Source organism: Lichenostomus cassidix, chromosome 3, assembly GCF_008360975.1.
Source record: "Lichenostomus cassidix isolate B80296 chromosome 3, HeHo_3.0, whole genome shotgun sequence".
Taxonomy (NCBI): Eukaryota; Metazoa; Chordata; class Aves; order Passeriformes; family Meliphagidae; genus Lichenostomus; species Lichenostomus cassidix.
The window spans coordinates 39,793,988-39,820,112 of NC_139483.1; the positions used below are offsets into that span (position 1 = coordinate 39,793,988).

General features: G+C 37.1%; 1 protein-coding gene across 2 annotated transcripts in view; it reads right to left on the reverse strand.

Annotated features, from left to right (window-relative positions):
* Positions 1–6,341: 6,341 nt before the first annotated feature.
* Positions 6,342–26,125, reverse strand: part of THBS2 (thrombospondin 2) — a 33,327-nt gene continuing 13,543 nt past the window's right edge. For both annotated transcript variants that reach the window (XM_085055396.1, XM_085055395.1), the window contains exons 11-22: positions 25,861–25,988; positions 25,602–25,754; positions 24,329–24,547; positions 20,967–21,074; positions 18,996–19,155; positions 17,428–17,546; positions 16,826–17,060; positions 13,741–13,968; positions 13,026–13,297; positions 11,952–12,049; positions 9,553–9,692; positions 6,342–8,857 (exon numbers count right to left, since the gene is read on the reverse strand). In XM_085055396.1, the coding sequence (XP_084911522.1) occupies positions 8,850–8,857; positions 9,553–9,692; positions 11,952–12,049; positions 13,026–13,297; positions 13,741–13,968; positions 16,826–17,060; positions 17,428–17,546; positions 18,996–19,155; positions 20,967–21,074; positions 24,329–24,547; positions 25,602–25,754; positions 25,861–25,988 (1,868 nt within the window). In that variant the 3' untranslated portion in view covers positions 6,342–8,849. The remainder of the gene's footprint in view (positions 8,858–9,552; positions 9,693–11,951; positions 12,050–13,025; positions 13,298–13,740; positions 13,969–16,825; positions 17,061–17,427; positions 17,547–18,995; positions 19,156–20,966; positions 21,075–24,328; positions 24,548–25,601; positions 25,755–25,860; positions 25,989–26,125) is intronic.

Genomic DNA, 26,125 nt, shown 5'->3' on the forward strand with positions numbered 1-26,125 from the left:
AGATAGATAAGGTAACAGATACTTTTGGCATTTACAGTTCTGTATTGCCAGACAAGTTTTTAAGAAAATCCCCTTAACATACTTCAGGAAATTAAACTGAAGAAAATTTAGAAATCCCTAAAAGTCCCCATCAGGAGCTGCTATTTGATGCTGGTGGACTGGCAAATAGCAGTGCTGATTCCTTCCATCAGCTTTTTTGTCTTAATTTTTCTTTTGTTTCTTTCTCAGCACTTGCTGGTCTGTGATGCTGTCTGAATCCCACCACTTTGGCATTGCTATGCACTTCCAAGATCAGTGGCAGTAAAAGGGGAAGATTTCCTATCTTCCATATAGGTTGCCCCTGGGAGAAATGGAACAACTTTTCATGAAGTAGGGACATCACAGACATAAATATGTGTGAAAGCCCCAGATGAGTAGATAGAAAATTATGGTTATAGCAGGAAATTAAAATGCTCTGAGATTGTTTCCTTTTGAATTAATAACTCTTTCATAGCTTCAGGGTTTTTTTACATTTCAAATCCAAAACATTTACAATATAAGTATCACGCTTTTTGCTAAAAGGTGATGTATGTACCTCAAAATTTTGAACACATCAATGGAAAGCAGTCATAAGAAGGCAAATAAGGCAAATTGCCAACACTGGCTTATCCCACAAGGACACATCTATGCAGAGTATTGAATGAGCAGTAGAAGAGGTAAATATGTCTCAGATACTTCCATTTCTTACCTTACTTATTAATCACAGTGAAATGTTTACAGTGTCTTGCAAAAATTAATCTTTCTTCATGACAAATACCAATTCTGTGTCTTGAATTGTTTAGACATCACAGCCTAAACGTTTTCCAAGCCATTCTTCAGTGTTAAAACTTTATTAGAACATATCAGGAAGGGGCACAAAAATGTACATTGATAATGTCTTTTCCATATCCATATGGAAATTTCAGCATCAAAATTGGACAGAAAAGTGAACTTCCTCTTTATAAGAAGGCCATATGTGCAAACACATACACTAATTTCTTTTGAAACTATAGGAATTAATGCAATAGTTTTACAAGTATCTTTTTTTTCTGAAAGTACTACAAAACCTACAGTGGCTCCACTCTGTTTTGGGAATTGTGCACAACCTAAGAAGTTGATATGAAGTAATAGCTGATATGAAATAGGTTGCGATTTACCAACTGTGTTGTGAAATCACAGTATTTAATGCTCTCTTGGGAAAAACAACAGAGGGAAGAAAGTGTGTATGTAATTATGGAGCTAAACAATCCACACGTTTTGAGAAGTAGGAGGCACCACATTATAAACTTGTCCTGGACAGGAATGAAAATGCACAAGCAATGATCTTTCCAATATTATTACACTAGAGAGTTTTGCACTGAAGTTTCTTTAAGAAGTTTCTTAAATCATTATTTCATGCTCTGGGACATACAGGAGCATTATGAAACCCCAGTTCGTAGAAGAAAAAAACAGTGCTGGCACAAATGTTCCAGAAATAAGCAAGTAAGACTGTTTAATTTTAGTCTGTATGCATCATTAAGAAAAAAAATAAACCTTAAGTGCAGTATTCAGGTGTCAAATCTGGAACTAGATTGTACAACAGATGCATTGGCATAAGGATAGGGAAAAGTATTTTTAATACAGGCAACACAGAAGCCACGGAGGTGATCTACAAACCTCAGTGCTTGAAGTAACTACCCATGGGCTTGGCACATATTCCCTCCTTCTCTGTAGAAGACTGCACCCAGGATAGCTGTATGTAGGATTTCTTACCTTGGCTATTTCTGGCTGTCATGATAGATCAAGTGGATATGTGCCACAGATGCCAGGTTCTGATTTCAGTAACTCAGTTGTACTATTTCTCTCATCAGAAGGCAGTTAATGCCTTCTGCAAGAGAACTGGAAGAGAACAGCTCTTCCCCTCCACAGAAGAGTCAGATGGTTCTGGATAGAACATTCCTGTCCAGGATATGTGATTTCAGTAAAAAACAGACTTCATGTCTTCCATGCAGTTAAGAATGGTTGCTAATAACAAAAATCAGCTTCTAATTTTTTATGTTACCATAGATGGAAACAGAAAAAAAACAACGCCAGGAACTGAAAAGATTACATGAAAGACCCTTCAACCACTACAGAAAAGTGGATTATCCACATGTCTTCAAATAATATATTAAATAATAATATAGTAAATATTTCACCCCTCTCTGAAAATATTCTACAAATGTTATGTGTCTTATTGATAAACTCAGATAATATATTAAACACCAGGGTCATTTGTTAAATTAGGCATTCATTTTTAGAGGAAATTCTGAACAGGAAATAACAGGAGCTGTTTTTTCATATCGCTGTCATAATGACTTCTGTCTTCTTGTTTCAAAGTGGATGGTGCTGTGATATTGTCACTGCCCCAGTGCTCAGAATCTCTCTGCTTCATTTCTGTTGAGCTACAGTTTCCCTTTCCCTTATGTTTAAGAGTGGGAGGATATCATCTTTTCACACCACATGGCTGATGCTAGGCATGAAGAACAACAGGTTTCTTGATTGTCCAGTAATGGACAATACAGCTTCTATGCAGGGTTGGGCAATCTTCCTATCTATAATCATGAATGGCTTAATTTCTCTTCATTTAATGAATAATACTGATTTAAGGTCTATTTCAAGCTTGGACACCACTCTTTGGTGGAGACATCAAGTAAGCTGATCCCAAAAAATTAATTTATCATTTTTGACCATTTTAGTACTCTCAATTGTATGAAAACTATAAATTCTTCAACTGAAAGCAAGTAATTAAATCCTATGAAGGGATTTGGAACTGAAGAAAAAGTAATCATACCAGTTGCCTCTGTGTAAAATTGAGTGTGCTTCCTTCTCATATAAATGGGAGCTTTACATTGATATATTAATGACAAATCTAAAAACAGTGTTTAAATGACTTAAAAAGAAGAATTTCCAAGGAGAGAAAAAAAACCAAGAAAAATAATGTGGTCTCTTGCCATTTTACTGCCTGTCTGTGCTCCATTTATCTGAAAACTGTGGAAATCTTAGCCTGAGCATTTAAGAGTGTTCTTGTTTCCTTCCCGCTCCTTTACAAACATTGGAACTTTTTTAACAGAGAACTGCTGATCTCTAGAACAGTGATTGATAATACCTTTGGAACTTAATCTCACTTGAGAAAGCAATTGATCTTCCAATTGTCACTAGTTTCAGCTCGAGACACTGTCCCTATTTCTTCAGCATCCAGGCTGAGCTACTGCATAGAGTTAAACCCCCTGGATTGCATCCACATTCAGATGGGTGGTCCTTTGCTTCTGGCTGCAAAAACCTAGACACTGCAGTTGAATCTTTAAAAACTGGGACATATTAATTTGCTTGGGGTCTAGCTTTAAAGTACTCTAAAGCACTCCAGTCTCACCAGCAAGGAGAGCCTTAACATCTTCCTAGTGGAGGTTGTTGCTACTTGCAAGAAGGCAGCAGCAGCAACTCCAGGAAGTAAACTGAATTGAATGATCAAAGACTATCCGAGGAAAGCCTACCTTGCATGAAACTGAAAGCATTAGGTTTCATTTTCTTCACATACACAGAAAAAGCATTGATCAAAAATTATCCATTGCAGCTGCTGATGGTGCCTGCAGCTTGCCATCTTCTCCCTTGTTTTATTTTCCATCAACATTATTTAAAGAGAGAAAATCAGCTCATAAAAAGGGTGTCAAGATCTGCTAGAAGTTGCTGAATAACTATGTAATCTCAATTAATAAAATCACTTTCTAAGTTACCTTATTACAGCTGTTGCTAAGATTTGAAGTGTGATTTGCAATGCAGCCCTCCAGCTTCCAGAGACTGGTGCATTTAGCTAGAGTTCAGAAATGTCAGCAAGTGCCTGAAAAAAAATTCACTTGCTTCTACAGGAGAAACACCAAACACTTCTAGCTGTAAATATATCAAGGAGACCATGTAATATTCAATGATAATTGACAGGAGAAAAGGTTGTAAAAGATCTGTCCAACTCATTTGCCTGATTCCAACTGTGGCCAGTTAGCAGCTGGCTAGGGAAGGCATTAAGAACAAGCCAAGCACAGAATAATACTTAAAACTTTGCAAAATATGTAGATTTTTCTCTCTGTCTGTGCATGTGCATATATGACAAATCTGCACAAGAGTTAGAATGACAGTACCATTCTAGTTCTTGTGCACATGTACATGAATCCATTACAGACACATGCACACACAAGCAGTAAAAGAAAACTAGGATATTATTTTTCTAACACACATTTTTATGATGAAATATATACTATTCATTCCTTTCCAAAGTCTGTGAGAAATCAAGCCTGTCAATGAAATTAAACAGCAACAGACCTGAAATTGGTAACAGGAAATTTATACTGCACAGAGTATTTAATCAATCTCCAGAGCTCTCAATAGGAGGAAAAGTGGGATTAAAAATCTGGTATATTTATATGAATAACAATAATGTTTGCAGTTATGCTAGTGCAAAATAAACTACACAGGCACAAAGACAGAACCCACCCATTAACTGCCTGGGGCTAAGAATGATGTTTCCCTGCTAGGGGTGCTAATGCATGATTTTTAATGATAAATATTTGACACCTTCCCCTGGTGAATTTGATACCGGCAACTTTCAAGAAGCAGGATAACGAATTAGAAAAACCTTTGGTTTAATCAGCACCAGGTTTCTTTTCCTTCAAAGTCCCCCTTCCTGATCTACAAGGGTGGTCTTCTCCACAATGGAAACGATGCTCTGCCAAGTTATTACATAGTTAAGTTTTTTGGTTTTTTTCAAATGGCTTTGGAAAGCAGTTGTTCCCATGTGAGCATTAGAGCTCTTCTTCTGCGAATGTCTGAAGCACTGAATCTCATCCAGCTATCACTCAAGTCCATAGCAAAACTCCCACTGAGCTGACCAAGAGGAGGGTTTGGCCCACTGGCTGTGATAGTCTGTACAGCTCCTGCCCCACTGTGTAGCTAGCAAGGAGGAGACACAGATGTTAGCATTCATGATGCTATTATTTGGGCTGCCTGATGTGCAAAATCACAGGTATAATCCTTGGGTGGATTTATTTCCTTTTTTTCTGGAAGAAACTGTGGCAAATGTGTTTCTCTTATAATGGATGAGTCCTTAAATGCTGTGAGTTCAGATTTTCAGAAAATTCAGTGGCTTAGCCAAAGTTTACCCAAAACCCCCATGTTTTAAAAGCCGTGAAGAAGTCTCATCAGAACTTAATTTTAGGAGGGTTTAAGGATTTCAGTATTTCCCGGGGTTTTGGCTGGCCTAAAACCAGTAAGATACATAAAACATATAATAAGAATTTTAAAGGCGAAGAAATTTATCAGTGAATTTTAGTAGGTGAGAACCTGATGTCCAGTGAAGTGAAAAAAATTCTGCCTAGTATTACTCCTGTCTCAGTAGCAGAATCCTCACCTGCCCTACTCAGTTTCCCCTTGTGAGAAAAAAAACAGCCTGTCCACTGGTATTTCAGACCTCCTTCTTCCATACCCATCTTTATTTGGGAACCAGAAATGTAGACTCTCTCTAAAATTTTTAAATATGTATTTTCACCAGATTATGAAAATACTTGTATCTTCAAAAGCCTTAAAAAAGTAGTTAGAACAATGGACACAGGGTCACAGCTTTAGATGAACCTGCTCATTCATGGTAAATTTGGTTTTTTTGGTCTTTCCCTCTTTGTTTTTCTGAGACCCTGTACTAGTGCTAAAGTGCTACTGTTATGTTTTCACACATTTCCAGTCATTTCATTTTCCTGTGTTTACTTTTGGAGGGGTTTGTTTGGTGTCATAAAGAGATTTTTCCCCCTAGAATTTTAAGTGTTCATGTTCAAAACTCTCATGAAGATCCATATCAGAGGATTACAAAACTCTTGAGCAAGTGGGTAACAAGTTCTTGATCACTCTATTACCTGAATAATGTCAATCCTTGATGAACTTGCTGTTTACAAGACTGAACATTTGTATTCTTTTAAAGGATTCATTAAAAAATGTACTGAAGACTACATGGCTTTCCTGTGTAAAGTTCTCATGGGAATCAAAAGTCAAGGAAACCAAATAGCTGGGGTATTTGTAAGGCCAAAAAAAGTTAGAACTTGTGTTCACACCTCAAAACTGGAATTTTGACATGCTGGGCAATTCGAATTCCCCTCCCTGGGAGTAGTTTACACTCATAAGAAAGATGTCTCATGTTAAGAATTTTTTTCTTGTATTTTATTCTGTTTGGTTCATGATGATTCACTGGTTCCTGAAATTCTCCAGCAGGAAGGCAATTCCCACTCTCACCAACGAATCCAAATGACTCAGATGGGGCTCACAGAAGCAGCAGTTGCAAAATAAGATATATTTGTTCAAACACATGGGCCAAGACACAATACAGAGAAGCAGGACCAAAATTTCTCAGTCACAATTCTATAAATAGGAACTGTGATTATTTGCCAGATAAAGACTTCATGGGGAATGATGTCTTGTCAGAGATACAAGGAAACCTGCTGTTTACAACCTTAGAAGATAGACAGTGAATTTTCAGCAAAGCAACAGATTTCCTGGTTTGCTCGAAATGAACTGGTTTGCAAGGCAAGAGGCTTAACTAAGGGCTTTGGGGAATGGAGCAATTTGTTTAAAGAAAATTTTTAACTATAAAAAAGGTAAAGAGATTTTGGGTTATGAAACCTTTTTACAGTTTATTTCCTATTATTAATTTCTTAAAATATATATATATATAAAAATGAGGATCTGACTAAATGAATCAGGACGTCAATTGATAAAGCTCCGTCCATGTAAACAAATAAATAATTATTTACAATCTTTGGCAAAACAAAATGAAATTTCATCAATCTCACTCTCTCACACACACTTGCAAGGAAAAAAAAAAAGAAAAAGAAATAAAACCCCCATCATAAATAATTTACATAGAATAGGAAAATTATGATACAGTCCAAATATTAACATCTTCATCCCTAAACTGATGTCTCTCTCTGACAAAACAAAAAAACCTACACAGCCATTACTCATTACATTTAATGAAGTCATCCTCCCTTCTACTTGGAACTTGGGGATGGCATTTGAAACACCAAAAGAAACTGAAATATTTAAAAACCCCATGAAGAGGATTTGTGGAAAGAAAACCAAACAAAAACTGAAACAAAAGAAAAACCAGCAACAAAACAAACTGAAATAAAATCGAAAAAAGATTTGATAATATGAATACTATAAAATGTGCAATAAAGCCAGCAACTGTTGATTCCTTTCTAATGAATATAGCAACAAAATCTATTTCAAGGGAGAAAAAGTTGACTCAACATTTAGCTTGCTGTGCCCTAGAAGAAGGCAGAGGTACTGTATTCTTCCATTAGGTATCCCATCTATGAATAAAATTACACCAGCGTGTATTCTTTTTGTGAACAAAGCTCATACAATTTAAAATGTTAAGCATGTCTATACTATTGCATATCTGAGTAACTGTTGTATCTGTTTTGAATAAACACTGGTACCCCTTCAGCATTATTTAAGAAGTTCTATATACAGCAGGCATAGGTAACAATATAAAAATATTAAAATAAGGGTAACTGGATATATATTAAGGTTCCATTTGTAAATTCATTATTATTATTCATTTAACTTTAAAGTATAAATGACTATAACCCATGAAACTATACTTAAATGTAGGCCATGCTTTGACAATATCTACATATTGTGATATGCTTTCAAAAATAGCTTTAAAATATCATTTGTGAATGTATTACTGATGCATTATATGCTTTAAAATCAATATCAGAGAAGGTAGCTTTGTGTGATAATCACAATAAATACTAACAAAATATTTATAAATGGAACCTTAAATTCATATGTTACCAGATTAAGTAATAGCGGTGTTGCCACCTTTTCAAAAACCCACATCAGGATTCAGGATGTCAAAGTGCTTTTTGCAGCAGAGGTGGAAAAGTGGTTCAGGTTCATTTCGCTCCACATGGTCATGGTATATTCTTTATTACAAGGCAATGCAGAATATGATGAAAACAGGGCAACTGGAAATAATTTTTCTGAAAGTCAGACAATAGTGATAGCTTCAGATGTTTAAATTAATCACTCTTCCCTTTCACATGAGAGTTTCCAGTTCAATCTGGCCTGAAAAAAGCCCCTACTACAGAATGCTTTAGGTTGCAAATTTGACAATTCTACCAATTGTAATTTTAAAGAGTGTTACTAAGAGCATCCTTATCAATTAAGCACCTTTTTGAATCAAGGGATGTTTATAATTGATTTTTACTTTAATATTCAAAGTCATTTTCCCTGTTAGTGTGGCCCTCCATTATTTCATTAAAATTAGACACAGAAGCTTTGTGTTAAAGGCCAGTCTTGATCAGAGCAAGGAAGTGTCAACCATACATCCAAAAAAATTAAAACACAATTTTCCTCACTTAAATATGACTGATAATCATCATCCCCCCCTCTTTTTCTCCATATATATAAATACATTAAGTAATTACATTTTCATATGTAAACGTCATTCTTTAGAAAAGACAAGTAAACAAACAAACAAGTTTTGCTAAGTTTTCACTCTACAAAATGTTCTAATGTATCAATCTGCTTTTGCTTCAGTGGTGGGTCCGATGTTCACGTTTAGGTTTTATTAGTCCTGGCTGTGAGAAGGCACTTGGGTGGAAGGATGGCTGAAGCACTCCTGGCAGCTGGGAGGATACTGGAGAGTGGAGCTCAAGGACAGAAGGCAGGAGGTACACAAAAATAGAAATTGGGAGTACCAGGGTGTATTGAGGTGTCTGGGTTGCATAGCATCTACAGTACTTTGCTGGTAATGCAGCAACCATTGCTCAAGCATCTGAAAGAAATGGGAAAAATATTTATTAATTGTGATTGGGGATTTTTGGTTAGGAAGTCAGTCACACAGACTGACAGAGCTCCACCAGGATACACTAAAGAGATGCTTTCTGTTTTTAATTTTCTTACAAATGGGAGGACGTTTATATAAAAACACATATGCCTACATATAGGAAGAGACAAGCATGTGTATGTACAACTATGTATCTAAATGTGTGTACAAAACCATATACAAGAAAACCTGGAAAATAGTTTTCTGTTTTCAAAACACTTCAGACAAGGCATTACAGCCAGCCATGCTCATTAAAGTTATCTGCCCTCTTTTCCATGCTTCTTGAAAGAGGGGTGATCCAGAAGTAGGAAAGTAGGAAAGTATTTCTGCCTGCAGGAAATACCTAAATAGCCTACAGAGGACAGTGGATATACAGAGAGAATTCTAAGCAACTCTCTCTCAGAAATTTCTTCCTCATATTTTCCAGGTGGATAGTATTAAACATCTGTGTTTTATTATTCAAATTGAGATTATTATAGGGCAAGGGGCATTCATGGCATTTCAACAAATCAAGGTTTACACCATGCTATGGATATTACAGATTGCTTTCAGTAACTAGAGGATACTTTTCATTTAGACACTTTGTGCTTGCTCCACAATTTATCAAAGGCTTCAGTGTTTTCCAGATATTTTCTGTAACTAACCTCTGCATTCATATTTGAGGTCAGAGAAATAGACCATCTCTTGAGAGAAGACAAAAAGACCTAATCGTCCACCAGCAAAAGTTGTATCATAGATTGGTCCAGAATCCACCATGACTTGTTTCCCTTCATAAACCAGAACTCTGTAGAGAACATAATTCAAATTAGACAAGGAGGATAATACAGGGTCCAGTGTAAGACACGCTAACAGTCTCTAAAAACTGGAACAGAACTAGTTTAACCAGAATTTTAACAAGGCACCAGAAAACCCAACCCCATTGTAGAGATCACTTCTCATCTCCATCTCCCACCCACCTGGCTGGCAGCCTAGCACATTAATCAGAAGCAGTGGGGCTGCTCCTCAAGTGATTTTATGCACACCATCTGCAAAAGATTTCCCAGTTCTTTATTTAGAACAGTTATGTCTCCTGGAATGAACTATGTCATGCACTAGCATTCACTGATAAGCCCCTGTCCCAGTGAACTCAGGGGTTAGCACATGACCTTGTCACATCACTGAGCAAAGCTGCCTTTGCAGCTGTGTGAACAGCTGATTTATTTATCTTTAGGTGCAAGGGCCAACATCAGAAATTAGAAGAACCATCTCTTTAAAGTCAAACAAAACATTAACTGGAGACATGCTGAATCTCAATTTCAGACCATTTAAGAGCTTAATGACAGCTGGAAGGATTTGGACACAAACAGACTAACAATAAATTGGAAAAGAAGGAGAACTGAGGTCTTTTGTGTTTAGGGTTTTTTTTTTGCATTTCAGGCATCCACCCTGGAGACAAAAGACATCAAAAGACAGCTCTTCATTTTCCTTTTTTTTATCATAGAGGCTGCATTTCCTTCAACTTGGATCCTCCACTTCTCATGGGAGACCGTGAGATAGTCAAGATTTTTAGGCTCTCAGTCTCTTGGGCCAAATGAGAAATTACTCTATAGTTTGTTAATTAGATTAGTCTCTGGAGGCAGGGATTATGGTCCTGTTTCAATTGACAATATATTAGTTATACACAGCAAGATGGCTTCACATGAGGATGGAAACACTTGAGCAGCTTCCTAGAACAGAGAGGTTAGGTAGGGGCAGATTTCTGTTTAGACAGAAATGCATGTCCAGCACTTGTAATAAAGTGTTCTATTTCCTGAGAAGTGCACAAAAGTATGAAACTTCTCCCTGAAATCAGTACTTAATGGATGGTGAAAAGAACAGCAAAAAAATGACAGATTTTCATGTTCATATAACTCTATTTAATATCATTCTCAAAATGTCAAGAACCCAAAACATATGTGGAGAATTTAATAGTTCACTCATCCCACCAAAAAAAAAAAAAAGGTTCTGATCATGTTCATATGGAATTGATATTTCTGTACAAATAAAATTGTTTCATGACAACATTAGCGAAATAATTAATTTATTTTCTATCAGACACCCTAAAGTATGACAGAATTTAATGCCCCAAACCAGAGAATTTGTCATGCTAGATTAATCTAATGTGATACCAGTGGAAACATCCTTTGTCTGACACTTCATAGATTCTGCAAAGGAAGTTACAGGTAACAGCAACATGAATGAAAAAAAATCAAGTTTCCTTCTGAATTACACCAGTCAATGCTTTGCACTGCAATAAATTGATGCATAAAGAAACTCCTCTCTTTCCAAGAAACAGGTAACTTAGTCTATCCAAATTTGTCTGCACTTTATCTTTCACAGCCTAATGAAAATCCCCTGCACATAAATACAAACAAGACTTTTAGAGGTAAGGTCTGACTCTACCCCATGAAAAATATCCTTTACAGTTCCAGTAGTTAATAGAAGATAAAACCAACATGGGCAGTTAATGCTCAGCCTTTGGAACATCAGCTAAACATCTGGGCTCTACAGAAAGTCATATGCCACAGCTCCTTGTGTGCATCACAGATGTGCTCATGGCCACTTCTGCAGTGTCTTGTATAAGCCACTACGGGAGACAGGATGCTGATGTAGACATGCCCTTGGCCTACTTCCCTGAGGCAATGCTCATGTTTCTAATTAATTTCATTCACTGAAATTCCACAGGCTGGGGAGCAATCTCATGTTCTAATCTTGCTTTGTGTTTTGCTCAGGAATTTTTGGTCTCTCTACAGAAAAGCTATTGAGAAAGAATTCTATTATTTTTCTTTAATTTAAGAGTATTTAGCTGATGTAAATATTGAACCATCCAGACTAAATTAAATACATCTGAAAAGGAAAATAACTTATTCTGAAGATAACAAAATGTTCCCAAAATATTGGACAAACTGTCACACAAGTAACATAATTATCAGAACCAACAATGAAACTGACAACATAGCTTTTAAATCAACAGAGACAGAAGTTTTACTACTAGAAAATGTAGAAATACAGAAATATTTCTTACTTTATTAATCCTGTTTTAGGTCTGTGAATCAAATGCCACCTGTAAGCAGTATAATCTTTCCAGCCAATGTTCTTGGGATCATGCCACAAAGTACGCACCTACAGTAGGAATACAAATGCCTTATTAGAAACACACTGTGCTCCAGTAACTGTACGTCTGCCATAGTAACTGTACGTACAGCCAAAGCTTATTTTCTGCAGAGCATGAAACTGAAAATAGGTTATCATTTGACTGTATGATAAAACAACTTATTCTATGGGCTGGCAGTAATGGAAATTTCTGTCTTAAACTGTTGATCAGCCATTAATCTGGAGTTTCATAGCTAGAGTCACTGAAGACCATTACAGCATTGAACCTTGACTTCCCTTATGAAGTCACAGAATCAGCTGAATTGGAAGGGACCCACAAGGATCATCAAGTCCAACTCCTGGCCATGCAAAGAACCATCCCCAAGAGTCACATCATGTGCCCAAGAGTATTGTCAAAAAGCTTCTGGAACTATTCAGGTTTGCACATACACATACCCATGCTGACAGAGCTGATGCTGCACGAGTGCCTCCAATGAGGGAGAGGGACTGCAGCTTGCACAGATGTTATTGCCTGTGGCTGCTCCTTGAAAATTCTCACGCAGTAACAGTCCTATCCATTCTTATCCACATGGGAAGCCCTACTAACCTAATTTCCAAAATGCACAAGTTCCTTCAATGGGTGGACCTTATTTGGAACAGCAGCAGTTTTTCTCTTTTTTTAATTTCTTTTCTCTTTTTCTGTCACAGGTTACTGTACTCTAAACCCTGTGTGATTCAAATAAGCTGGAACACCAAAGAAGCAAGTGCCAATACAGAAGTAACAAAGGATTTGTACATAACTAAGACCTCTCACTCCTCTTCTTTTTGATCATACCTCATCTTCCCTTTTATACATGTGATTTTCTTTGGATAAAAAATGTTAATAGCGGAACTGAAGAAAAACTGGTAAACCTCTCCAAAAATTGAGGCGTGAAAGGAAATTCTTATTGAGATATGTTCCTTATTTTTAAAATATTAGTCATGCACTGTTGGCCTGAATTTTTACCTGTCCAGGGGTGTTTCCTGTGTGCCAGAGAGCATTTCGTAAGTGTTCACCAGTACCAGTTGTTGAGTTCACTACTTTGAGTGACACACCAGAATAGCCGTAAGCCCTGGTGGGTTTGTCCTCCCAATAGGTCTGAGTGACCTGTTTCCACATCAGAACGTAGAACCGACTGCTGGACTGGTAGCCAAACACAAAGCCAGCATAGTCATCGTCACGATCTGTGTTCACATAGAATGTCCCACTGAAGTCAACAGAGCTGAACTCATCATAGCCTGGCAGAGGACAAAAGAGACAAACCACTGAGTTACAATGCTGGTCCAGTTGCACACACCCAGCTACATACTGAATTATGGCAGGAGTTCTAAGTGGCCTTTCTCAGTCTCCTTACTTCTAGAAAAGGAGGTAATTACACTTGCCTGCATGAAGACTTCTGGAGAGAAGTAAGATGTTTACAAGGGGCATTTCAGAGATCAGGAACTATACTTATATAAATTTTTTCAACTGTGTATTTTATGTATGTTACAGTGATTAGATGAATGGACAACAAATGCAGGTAGCATTGAGCTGCTTTTACATTGGGCATATACACTGTCTCTGAGATTAGTCCAAAGTCTGCAGCACCAGAAAGGTGCATTTATTTACCCTTTTTTCACTTTCCTTATCACAGAATCATTGGTTTCTTTTCCAAAGACGATGACCGACATCTGATACTCACCCACAGCTATTCCAGGATCAGAGTTGGCAGTCTGCACCAGTTCCTTGCCTTGGTGGCGAATAACCCAGTTAGGATCAATCTGAGCTGTTCCCTTGGGGTCCAGAGGGACCATCTGGAACTTTCTGAAATCAGTTTCACTGATAGCATTGTTTTCAGGGCACACATCATAAATATCTGGAACATTGTCATTGTCAAAATCATCTTTGCAAATATCACCTCTGCCATCACCTGTAAGCAATGTGAATAAGCAAAGGCAATTGTTAGCAATTTATCCAGCCCCAGTCTCTAAACCACTTTGGAATCAGGGTGGGAAAGGTTGGAAGTTTTCTATGTCGATGTAATTCACTAATGCTTGCATTACATTTTCAGTTTGATTTGTTCCAGATGTGGCTACAACACCACATTTTAATATGTGCTCTGCAAATCATTTCAAACAATAGCATTAAAATCTTAATCTTCCCACACATTACTAAATCTTTATATATTTTTAATCATATTAAACTTTTTTCAGACTCTTATAGCTGTCTTAAGATTCTTTCTGCAGCAATCCATCTGTGATGCTTCAGATTGCAGATGTGTCACCTCTATGTCAAAAGAAAGAGGAGAGAGTGTTGCTTTAAAATATACCTACATGCGTAGCCACTCTTTCACTTGTAGGTAGAACAATTTTACTTATAAAAAACACACTGCTTCAGAAAAATGTATGAGGAAAGAAGGCAACACTGCATTCAACAGGACTAGCCTCAGAGGAATGGAAAAATTAAGTTTTGTCATATGAATTACTAGAAGTTTTTTAGAGAGAAAAAAAAATACATCCATACAGCTCATCTGCATTTGGGCTTCTGCTCAACACTTTTACTACACTCAGTATTTAAAAATATTCCTTTCCTGGTTTACCCATAATATAAATGGAAACCAGGAGATGTGACATGCCTCAAATAGCAAGAAGTCAAAGGAGGTACCTATAAAAAAATCTCATTGCCAACAACTCTATTATTCCATGGCATACAACAGCACAAAGACCTGAAAATAATGTAGAAAAGCTTGGCTAGACAAGTATGGAAACAAATTCCCAAATGGCTCCAACTTTTACAACAGAAACCACTGGATATTACACTGGGTACTAACGCAAAACCAGTGCTGCCAGCTGATTTGTTTCTATCCTCACATAGCAGAGCATTTCTTTCTTTCTTCCCCCCCAGTGTTTATGACTGCCCTAAGAACATGAGAATTAACACAGTGGGAAATAGCAACGACCCAGCTCATTCAATACTGACCTACTACTAGATGTTTCACAGAAAAATGGAAAGCTACCTTACCATGACTAACCAACACAGCATTACCCAAGTATGGAGCTTTTGGAGAGAAAGCACAATGAGTTCTAGGCAACAGCCAAAAAGAAAAGAGGAATTAGAGAAAGTTGAAGCATTTAGTATGTCAGTGCTCTCTGCAGCTCAGATACGTGGTAAAATGGTCCCATTTTCCACCCTGGATATCTGCCATAGAGAACTCCAAATGCTGACCAGCTGTGTGCTCCTCCACCTGTTTGTTAGCACTTCTCGGAGAAAAGGGAATGAATTTCCTATTTTGTTTCCTTTGCCAAATCAGAGAGATAATTCACAGAAGAATCTATTCACTGAAAGTCCTGCTGATGTTTATTTCATAGTGAGTTGCTGCTGACAATATTGATTCCCTCCCAAGGAAAGTTAGAAAGTGTTTGTTTACCCAGTCACATCCAACAGCCCTCTCCAGGGCCTCATCTTTATATGCTACAGTTCACATCTTCAAGAGCATGGGAGCAATTTTTGGCTTTATTTACCCCTTTTCCAAGATTTCTGTTGGACCTGCAGCTAATGACAGTGATGAGCTGGCTAAACTGATTGAATATATGCTTTCTGTGAATCTTTACTCCATACATAAATGTAGTTTCCCTTACAAGATCGAGGTAATGGATGACTTAAACTATCTCAGCTTGGGGTCACCCTGTTTCTGGATTTATGAAATTAAGGGGCTATTCCAGGGACTGGCAAGTACAAAGATATTCTGGACATATATTACAGGACTGAAAGGTTATACAAATTAAGAGCTACTACTGACAACCAACCAGAAACTTCCTACAGACAGCTGCAGTCTTACCAGGAAATCAGACAAGGGTCAACACTTTATCTTTTTAAATGTACATCAACACATATTGGTACAAAATTTTGCTTTCAATTTCTACAGCAAAACCATGGAACAGCTCCAGCAATTCGTATAACTTGGAACAGAAAAATTGCTTACCTGTGTTTATTGCAAAGGTCATTACTTGTAAATATTTTTGGTAGTTTTCAAAGGGTCATAAGTATTTTCAAAATTATAATTTTAATTGTGAAACTATCACTATTTCATTACTTAAATAATGCCAGGCATAGAGAAGAACTGATTGAGATGACCAGCAACACTTTACCAGAAAAACTGGAAAAAAAGAGCAATTACATATCCAGTTTTAAAACTGTGACATGTATATCATCAAGACATATTTAAAGCAGCCTATAAAGAAAATTTGAGAAAAGCTACTCAGAAGTAATTTTTTAAAAAACACTTAAAAATTAACAATACTTTTAGACTTAAAAAATCCTGGAGAAATAGTCTGTTTCTCAAAAATAAAACAGAGCAGTAAGCCATATTTTTGTTCATTTTAATTGTCAGAAGGTAACTTGTTTTGAAAGTGAAACAGATCACTTTTCATTTTTTAAGACATTTGAAATTCAAGCTATTTGAAATATTTTCCAAGACTTTTAATGTTTCAATTAAATGTGAAAATAGGAATATTTTTTAAAAAAACAGATTTTTTTGTCTTTTTAAAATTTGGTAAAGGTTTTCTTCTATAATTAAGTACATGCACGTTTGAGCTCCTGTCAAAGATGTTTCCTAATACTCTAACCCTGGACCAAACTGACCAGTTCAATTCCATGGAATCCCATGGTGTCTCAAATGACAAAAGCAGCTCAGTTTGATGTGAAGCCTCTCTTCACCATATGTTAATACTCCAAGATCAAAATCAGATACTACGAACTAAATGAAATTCATATGACCTTATTCTTACCATCTGCGTCCTCCTGCTCAGGGTTGTATCTGAGGCGACAATTGTCCCTATCATCTGGGACACCATCATTGTCATCATCAGGATCACAGGCATCTCCTTTCCCATCCTGATCATGGTCAGCCTGGTTAGCGTTGGGGATGTAAGGGCAGTTATCCTGGTTGTTCTGGTGGCCATCTTCATCTATGTCCTCATTATTGTCACACTGGTCACCAACAAGGTCATTATCTGCATCAGTCTACCCCCCCAAAAAAAAAATTGTACAGAGTAATTGTATTATTTTTACTCAATACAAAAGTACAGTCTGGTCCTTAACTGCTCAACACTTCTCTTCAAGGGCTTCTGGAGCGACAAATGATAGCACAATGACAACCATGCTCAAAGCACAAGCATGACTTCAAACTAGTATGATTACTTATTCTTCCATCAGTGGGTAAGATCTGGTCCCCAAGATATTTGCAGGGCAGGACTTTATTTAAGATGGATTAAAGGAATCATCACTCTGCTTCCCTTTCATCTGATACAAAGAGATTTCACAATTCCTGTGTCCTTCTCTCTGCCCTTCTTCTGATGTCACCATTAAGGAAACTCCTTTCATCATTTACCTGGTCTGGATTGTGCATCAATGGACAATTATCACACTGATCACCAACTCCATCGCCATCTGTATCACTCTGGTCTGTGTTGTAGACGTAAGGACAATTATCTCTTTCATTAAAAATGTCTAGGGGAAAAAAACCAACAAAATATTGAAAGAATCAAAATGATACCACATCCAACACAGACAGCCATAGACTGTAGGAGTCACCAGTAAAGAAGCAAGGCTCTTAAGGGGTTCATAAGCTTTCCAATTGCCACAACATCACTGCTACAAAATTAAATAGGTAAGACTAATATTAGACAGAAAAATTATGCTATCAATTCCATTTTAATTGCTATGATGAAGTTTTCTGTATGTATTTTTCTATGGAATTTTGCTAGAATAAGGGCTGATTATGTCTTAAGAATTTAGTCCTTTTTCATAGAATAACAGATAAAGGAGTAGGGTATTTTTCTTTTTAAATAATTTGTTTTGGATTTTCTTCCCCCACTCTAAGAAGTGGAGTAGAACACACAGGTATATCAAGTTCAAATTACTGAAGTTTTGTATAGAAAAAAAAACTGTATTAATATTTAGCTGCCTCAGCATGAAATAACTTAATTGTACTAGAACATATGCATCATTAACTGTATAGCATGCCAGATTTTTAAAAGAAACTGTTCCTCTTCAGGAAACTTTTTTATAAAACCAACAATCTTCAAAATTATAGTAAGATGAAAAGAAACAAACACATGCTGGCATATCTGAGTGGGAAAGATGCAAGGACCCTTTCCTATATTACATGGTCCCTGGATATTTGTATAATCTTTCAGCCAGTAACATATGATTGGATTTTTCTTCAAATGCAGAACTACCATGACTACTAGTATGAACCTGATGATCAAAAGAACAATGAGAGGACTTCAAAATGTTCAGAAGCTAAAGTCAGATAAGCATCCAAAAGTTTAAAACATTGTTGAGGAAAACCCAAAGCTAGATTTCTTCAACTTTTAGTATTTCTGGATCCTCACACATTGAAATGCTGCAGGGATATGATTTTTGAATTATACTGAAGTGTTTTTCCCCTTTCTTAATTCTGATCAAATTGGGGTTATATAGGAATGTACTGGTAGATGAAATAAACACTTTTAACAATATTTTAAGACTAAAAATATGTGTATTTGGATTACTGTGAGCTTTGCATACATTCATAGCCACAGATATTGTCTTAACTGCATGAATGTTCTGATGTTCTTTTCCCTCCCTAAAAGGAAAAGTCAACACAAGTGTCATATTAGACCCTGATTACTTTGGAACACAGAGGAAGGAAAGTTTGGGGTTTTTTTTAAGATTACAGGGATAAAGACTTGCAGTGATTTATTCTTTAATAATATTAATTGAAGTCATTTAGGGAGTGTATAGGCAACTATACTACACAGGACAGATGAACTTCAGCCTTCTCTGTCTTCTCCTTAATTTTTCAGCGCTAGACCCAACTTTATTCCATGCACAAAAGCAACTATCCCATCTTACTGGATATAAGGCAAAGTGCACTTGTGGAACAGCACCTAACTCTCAAAAGTGAAATCATACCATCTCCATCAATGTCCACAGCACATGAGTCACCCTCCCCATTGTTGTCTGTGTCAATCTGAGCAGGGTTGTGCACATAGGGACAATTATCACAGCGGTCACCAACTTCATCCTTGTCATAATCAAACTGGCGAGGGTTGAACAGAAGAGGGCAATTGTCCTAGGAAGAAAAGATAGAAGATTTCACAATATAAATCTCAACTCATGAGAGCTTACTGTGATGTGGTAACTCCTGTTCATCTGGGGCAGAGTTCAAAAATCAAAATATGAATCCATTATTTTTCAGTGGACAAGCTGTACCTATACTGAAGATCTTGGTGGTAACAGGATTGCATCTGGACAGCCTGACTCACTGTCTGTTTTGCACAAAGCATGTGAATTGTGGTCTGTATGTCACAAGGAGAGCAACGGGCATTTTAAACTGGATCTGTACTCAGATATTTAAATAAAGATGTATTGCTGGTACATGCACTTAAAAAAAAAAAATCAGGCCAACTTCAGCTGTATTTTATAAATTTTGAAAAACAAAAACAAACAAACAAAAAAACACCAAAAAAAATCTAAAAAACCAACTAGAATTGTTACTCTGACTTTTTTGGAACAAACTAGTGTCAGCATTTTCAAGTTTATATTTCATATTTTGATTTTTCATTTCAAACAAGTATTGACTTTTTGTTGGTTATGTTCTATTAGACATGATGATAAAATGCAAGAAGTTCTTTAAAAAGTTAAAAGTAAATACTCTCATTTATCAAAAATATTTTTCCCTGAGACCATTGCTTTTAATGAACTTTTGAAAGTTTCCTATCACTTTAATCTCTAATTTCAAAATCTGCCAGAAGAAGACTTCTTATGTTTCACACATTCCCAAATTACACATGGAGTTTTACACAGGCATGAGAAAGTACTGTGTGAAATGCAAAGAAGAAAACTAAAACAGTGGGAGCGAAGGCTACATCAGCATCATGGAATCTGAAAGGAGGTCATAAGGAAAAAAAAAAAATCTTTAAATTACTTTTTCTCTGCTAAAGAGAAAAAGCCCCACATTTGCTAGGAAATAATTTTTAAGCACAGCATTTTAAATTCCCCAGAAATATATTTAATATAATCAAGGGCAACATACAGACACAAATCAAAATCTTATGCTGTTCATAAAAGTACTTCCAGCTCCAATTTACAAAAATATGCATAGTACATCATGTTACTTTATCAAATGATTTTTTAGGGGGTTTATTTAAGTTTTCCAAATAGAGACCCCATGAGCACAGCTCTTACCCAGCTTTAACCATCTGAAGCTCTAGAGTATCTAGGTTCCCTCTGAAGGGAACAAAGAGGAACAGTAAAATTCTAATACCAATTCACTCATCCTAAACATGTTCAGAAAAGCCAGGGTAAAGCAGACTATGGGAGTGCCTCTGTCTTTTTGCTGAATGTATAAGTGCAACAGTTTTAGATTAAGTGGCTATCTTTTAGGTTCTGCAGGTAAATTAATTTGTCTTCTGGACAGATCTGAAGCAAAGTATGAACCAGGCTAGGTATTTTTCTCCCATCATTTCCCCTCGATACTGGTTGTGTTTATAGCCGGTTTAGAAACAAGTTATGAGGAATAAATATAACATCACATATATTATATTTACCAGTTTTTCAAATACAGTAGATCTGTCATTCTCCCATTACAACATAAAAAATCTAATACAACTTTCCATTAAACTGTTTTCACATACATAACTGAACTCAAAACTGATACAGAAAACATAGTTCAGTCCTGGACTCCCCAGGCTGCTTTGCTCTGCACAGTTCTACTCCCCTTTGACTGAACACAGCTTTACTCTGCCCTACACATCATTTAGGGAAGGAAGTGCGGAACAACTCAGCTGAAGCTCTGAACAATAAAATTCATATCTATTGTAATAGTTTTCCTTAAAACCAGATGTTTAGGTCAAATGTACTGCAGAGAGATACACATCTTACTTTGTCATCTTCAACACCATCATTGTCATCATCCTCATCACAGGCATCTCCTTTGCCATCTTTATCAAAGTCTTCTTGGCCAGAGTTAGGCAGAAGGGGGCAGTTATCCTGGCCAAAAGAAATAATGAATACATTATGTTTACATTATGTCAGAATAGCTTGCCTGGGCAGAAGAGTAGATATGCTACACAAGAGACTATAAAACAAGAGCAATCAGCAAAGTACTTTTTAAAGTGCCTGCTTGTTTGCTGCCAAAGATAGTAGTTCTTTTGCTGCTTTCATATTGTAAAGTAAGTGAAATGCATCTGCAAATCATTCTATTTCCTAGCTCCTATCCAAGTGACATTTCTAATACATATTAGAGGAAACTAGCAGAGAACAAACACACCACACACACGGACACGCATTCTTAGATCAACTTTTTATAGACAATTCATGAGATATGTTTGAAGATTACATAAAAGATGGCCAGGTTTGGTTGCCAGAAAATAAAGATATAAGCCAAGATAAGGGCTTCAGAAACAGTTGCTCATATGGAAAGTTACCACACAGCAATGAAAAGTATTGCACAGCAATGAAGGGGAACACTCTAAGGAAGGGTTTTGAAAAAAGTGTCTTTATACTGTTCTGTGAAACAGTATCTTTGCACTACCATCACTTTAAAAATAAAAGACAAACTGATCTCTTTATTTTGTATCACAGCTTTGTAAAGAATGATAAAATCAGCAATTCTTACGTTACACTGAAAAATAAGAAGTAAAATAGCTTGCCAAATTTTAACATCTATTTTTTTAAATACTTAAATCAGCTAAAATGGATAGCAGTTCTACCACTTGCTATGAAAAAGCACATCTATGAAAACATACTCTGTTATTCTCATTTTTACTCACATTCCAGATCTACCTCGCCCAAAACTGAATCTGTCAATAGAGTGCAGAAATATCTTTTTTGTAACACATGCTCTAAAAAATTAATATTATAGTAACATTCCTAGCCCTGTTCTTAATCTCAGTGGTTCTAATAGTACAGAAAATTTAAGAAAAAGAGAACTGGAAATTTTGTGGTAAATATCAAACCCCCAAAATTTTTATCAAATACCCATGAAGAGTCTTAACTGTCCACCTCAACACTGGTTATCAGTGAAACAAAGTATTTTTTGAAACAATGAAAGCAATTAGTCACAAGAGTGAGTTAATTTTCAGTCATTATCAGCTCAAGCCAAGAAGCTTTGCAAAATCAAATTACTCAACTAGGATATTGTGTAACAAATATAAGGACCTGAAGTTTGGGTTTTTTTGGCATGCGGAGGTGTTCCCTTAAATGAAGTATTTGTGTCCATTAGATCAATATATATTACACAAAACATGAAACAACCTTTAGAAAGATTTTTTTTCTGAATGGGTTCAGCATGTTGTATTTAATCAGAATTAATCCTTGGCGTTACATCATCAGTGAACATGTTGCAAATTCTGATGACAGGAACTGAAAGAAGGATATATGAACTGCAACAGCTGAATTGGCTGAATCCAGAATGAACAGAACAATTACAGTGAGGATGACCAATATTTGAGGCCCAAATTTCCATCCATATCTGAAACTCCTTGGCTGATAAAGCCCAGATGCACATCTTCAAGCAGATTACACAAGTGACTTATTCTCTCAAACAGCCTGATTTCAAACTTTCCTATTCTCTTGATCTGTATTTTTTTAACCACTGTAGTAGTCTTTTTAAAACTCCTTTCTTCTTTTTTTAAGCAGAAGTTTTTGTGCTAGAACTTCATGAATGCTTATGGGTAGATCACTTTAACATGGAGAAGGAAAAACCAAAATGTTTCAGGTCAGGGAAAAGGAACTCTCAAAAACCTACAAGAGAATGTTTGTCCTTACAGCCATGACTGATCAGCAAAATACTTGAGCATCTGACTAGTGAACATCTACAGGTAATCCAATGTTGTGAGGGGTCCCATAGGTAGGTGTTTAAAACAGAACACTTTCACATGCCTTCTACTCTCCTCCACCCAGTTGTTTAATTTGCTGCTGCAATGTATGCTCCTCTGTATGTAATGCCTGTCATTCAACCATCAGCAAGGCCACCACTGAGAGCTGGGATCCAGGGAATTGCCTGTCTGGGGGTGCCTTCTGGGGGTGTCCTCAGCTATTTGGGCCATTGTTAAACTGGTGGACCTGGAACAACTGTCAGCCTGGCTTTTTACAGCACTATAACTGCATCAGCATGACACCTACAAGGAGGCTCATCATTTTTCAGCAATTCCCACTGGAAGGAACCTCAGGCCATGGAACCAAAAAGGACTTACTGTGTGCTTCAGATGAGCACAGAACCAGGTCCCAGGGAACATACCATGGTGGATACACCCTACTAAACCTACATGTCACCATTTTTTGGCTCCCTGATGCTGATTTTCTCATTGGTGTAGTAATGTTTCATTGTTCACTATAACAGCACAGCTGCACAGCAAGATTGGATGAGTCCCAGTTGCAAGGACCTAGAACAGACTCACAGTGGTGGATGCTGGTTGATATCATGTAGCCTAAGAAGGCCTTCATTTCTGTCAAGGTGATGTCAATCCAGGCATCGTCACTACCAAACCTCTCCTGGTATTTCTTGGCATACATGTTGGTTTGGACCACCATATTCTTTAGTACATTGTCAGGGACAAAGAGCTGAAAAAAGTCCATGGCACTGGCAAGTCACTCTTGGCATGGTGAGAGTTGGGATTTCACATCTCTGAAGGGTGAGAGAGGCTGAATCTCTCATTGTGTCCCTGTGAGTTTTTGCAATACGGAAAACTCCTCTAATTAATCACATTCATTCCTCTCTTAGGCGCCTATTGTCAAAAATTATCTCATGTGATGAATCCAGTTTTCACAGCACATGGTCTGCTTAATGCTTTAAAAGGAAGGGGTAGTTCAAGAAAGCATTTAGAAGTGTAGGCCTTACATGGCTGAGTCTTTATACAAGTCCTGCAGGTAGCACTTCCCACTCGCCTGGGCCCCAAAATCCCCATTTGGTTTTTCTAGCTGTGTGCTTCACACCCATGCTTCAGGTCATTCCTGCTCAGTGTGCTAACTCCATTCACAAGCATCCCAACCATCCAATTCTGCATAGGAAAAAATCCAAAGCAGAGGACTCTGGATTTAATTTTGAGAAGCCCTTACTGCATCTCACCAGATTAAGTGAATACACATTTCACAGCATCTCCTAGAGAACAAGTATACTATAAGAGCCAAAGCTTACTGATAGCAACCACCAGCTTCATGAACATCAGCATTACTCACAACTATTTAGGAAAAAGAGAAAATTTTGTTAACACACAGCATTTTTATCAAACTTTTTCACCTACCTTCACACAGTGGTATGTTGCATTAGCAGCACAGACCAGGTTATTGTTAGGCCAGCCATCCAGATCCGAATCCTCACCACAGATTCGTCCATCACCAGCATAACCTGTCCTACATTCACATTTGTACATTGGATCACTGAAATGCCCCAGATAGATGCACTCTGCAGACTTATGGCAGCTGTGTGTCTTGTCCTTGCACGGATTCTCAGGTTCGCAGACCTACAAATGATGGGAGCATATTCACTGAAACCTGCTAATCACAGCCAGCTGTGTGTGCCTCAACTTTGTGAAAATCAGACCAATTATTTAGAGGTCTGAAGACAGGAACTTTATTTTAACTGTGGTTAGTAAATCATACTGCTCTGTCAGCTCACAATTCCAACAAATACATACAATGAAATTAAAACAAACCACAGAAAAAATTGGACATTATTTAAAAAGCAATTAAAGTGGTTAACAATTTCAGAACTGTATCTGCCTTCTTCCAGATGTCATTAAACCCCAGAAATTAACTGCAACAGAAAGTAGACTGTACTCACCTCTTTTCTTTAGTGTTCTGCCTGACAGTATGAAAGGGCCATCTTATTTTCTTAAATCAAAGAGACCCTAAGGAATTTTTGTGCTGACCTCATGCAGGTTTTTGTTACCTCTTCCTTATCACTATATTTTTCATTATCAGTATTTGAGAATCTTACACAGATGTTTCACATGTAGAATTCACAAGCTGAGCTAACCACAGATTGATTCAACAGCAGCAAAGAGAATGTAACCCATGACTTCCACTTTAACATTTTTGTCCTGTCTAGAAAACTGCAGTCTTCAACCTCACTTCCACTTCCCACTGTCCTTCACCACTGGTAAGTTTTGGCCCAATGGAATTTAAGGAGTGAGAACTTCAGACATGTGTCTAAAACCAATGACATTAACATTATATTTCAGAAAAAATCCAATCCTAATTCTTCCGTTTCCACTCTCCAGAATAGGTATGTAAACCTCAGAGAAAGGAGTGCAAAGCAGGGAAATATTTGGTCCTGGAATTTTAGGCTCATTTGGTAAAGCTGTACAGATGCCTAGAGAAAACCAAACTCTTAAAAAAGCCAATACCAAATTCAGTGTTCTGTTACTCAAAACAAAAACACCCTGGCACAACAGTTATCTGTTTCAGGCTGCTTTTCTTTGGCACCCAAGTTTATCATATGCCATCACTAACAGATGTTTTCAGATGAGAATCACTCAGTTTCAAAGCCATCAAATTCCCTCCCACATCACTTACTTGCTTCTCTGTCTTGGCAACTTCGAGCCCAACTCCATAGGGCTGACTTCCTTTATAGCGTGGAGGACATGGCAAGCAGTGGAAACCTGGATTTGTGTTCACACAGCGATGGACCTGATTCACTTTAAAGCAAACATCTGACACAGCTATACACTGCAGGTAAGGAAAGAAAGAAGAAACCAATTAGATGGCTGTGTAATTCCAAAATAATGGATTTTTCATGGTGATTTCCTGGTGTTAATGGAAACAAAGTCAATACCTCATCAAGATCCTCACAGACTGTACCATTGCCAAGGTATCCTGCTGGGCATGCCCCACATGACCAAGACCCATCTGGGTAACTGTTGCATTCTGCTCCAGGAAAGCAAGGATTTGACAAACACCCATCTGAAAAAGACACAAAAGTGTAAATTAACATAAGGAGCTTAAAAGGCATGTAAAACTTCACTTAAGAAACAGGTATTGTCTGGTCATTCGCTTAAACCACACTTGATGCAACAGACTCTTATAAAACCCTTACAGTT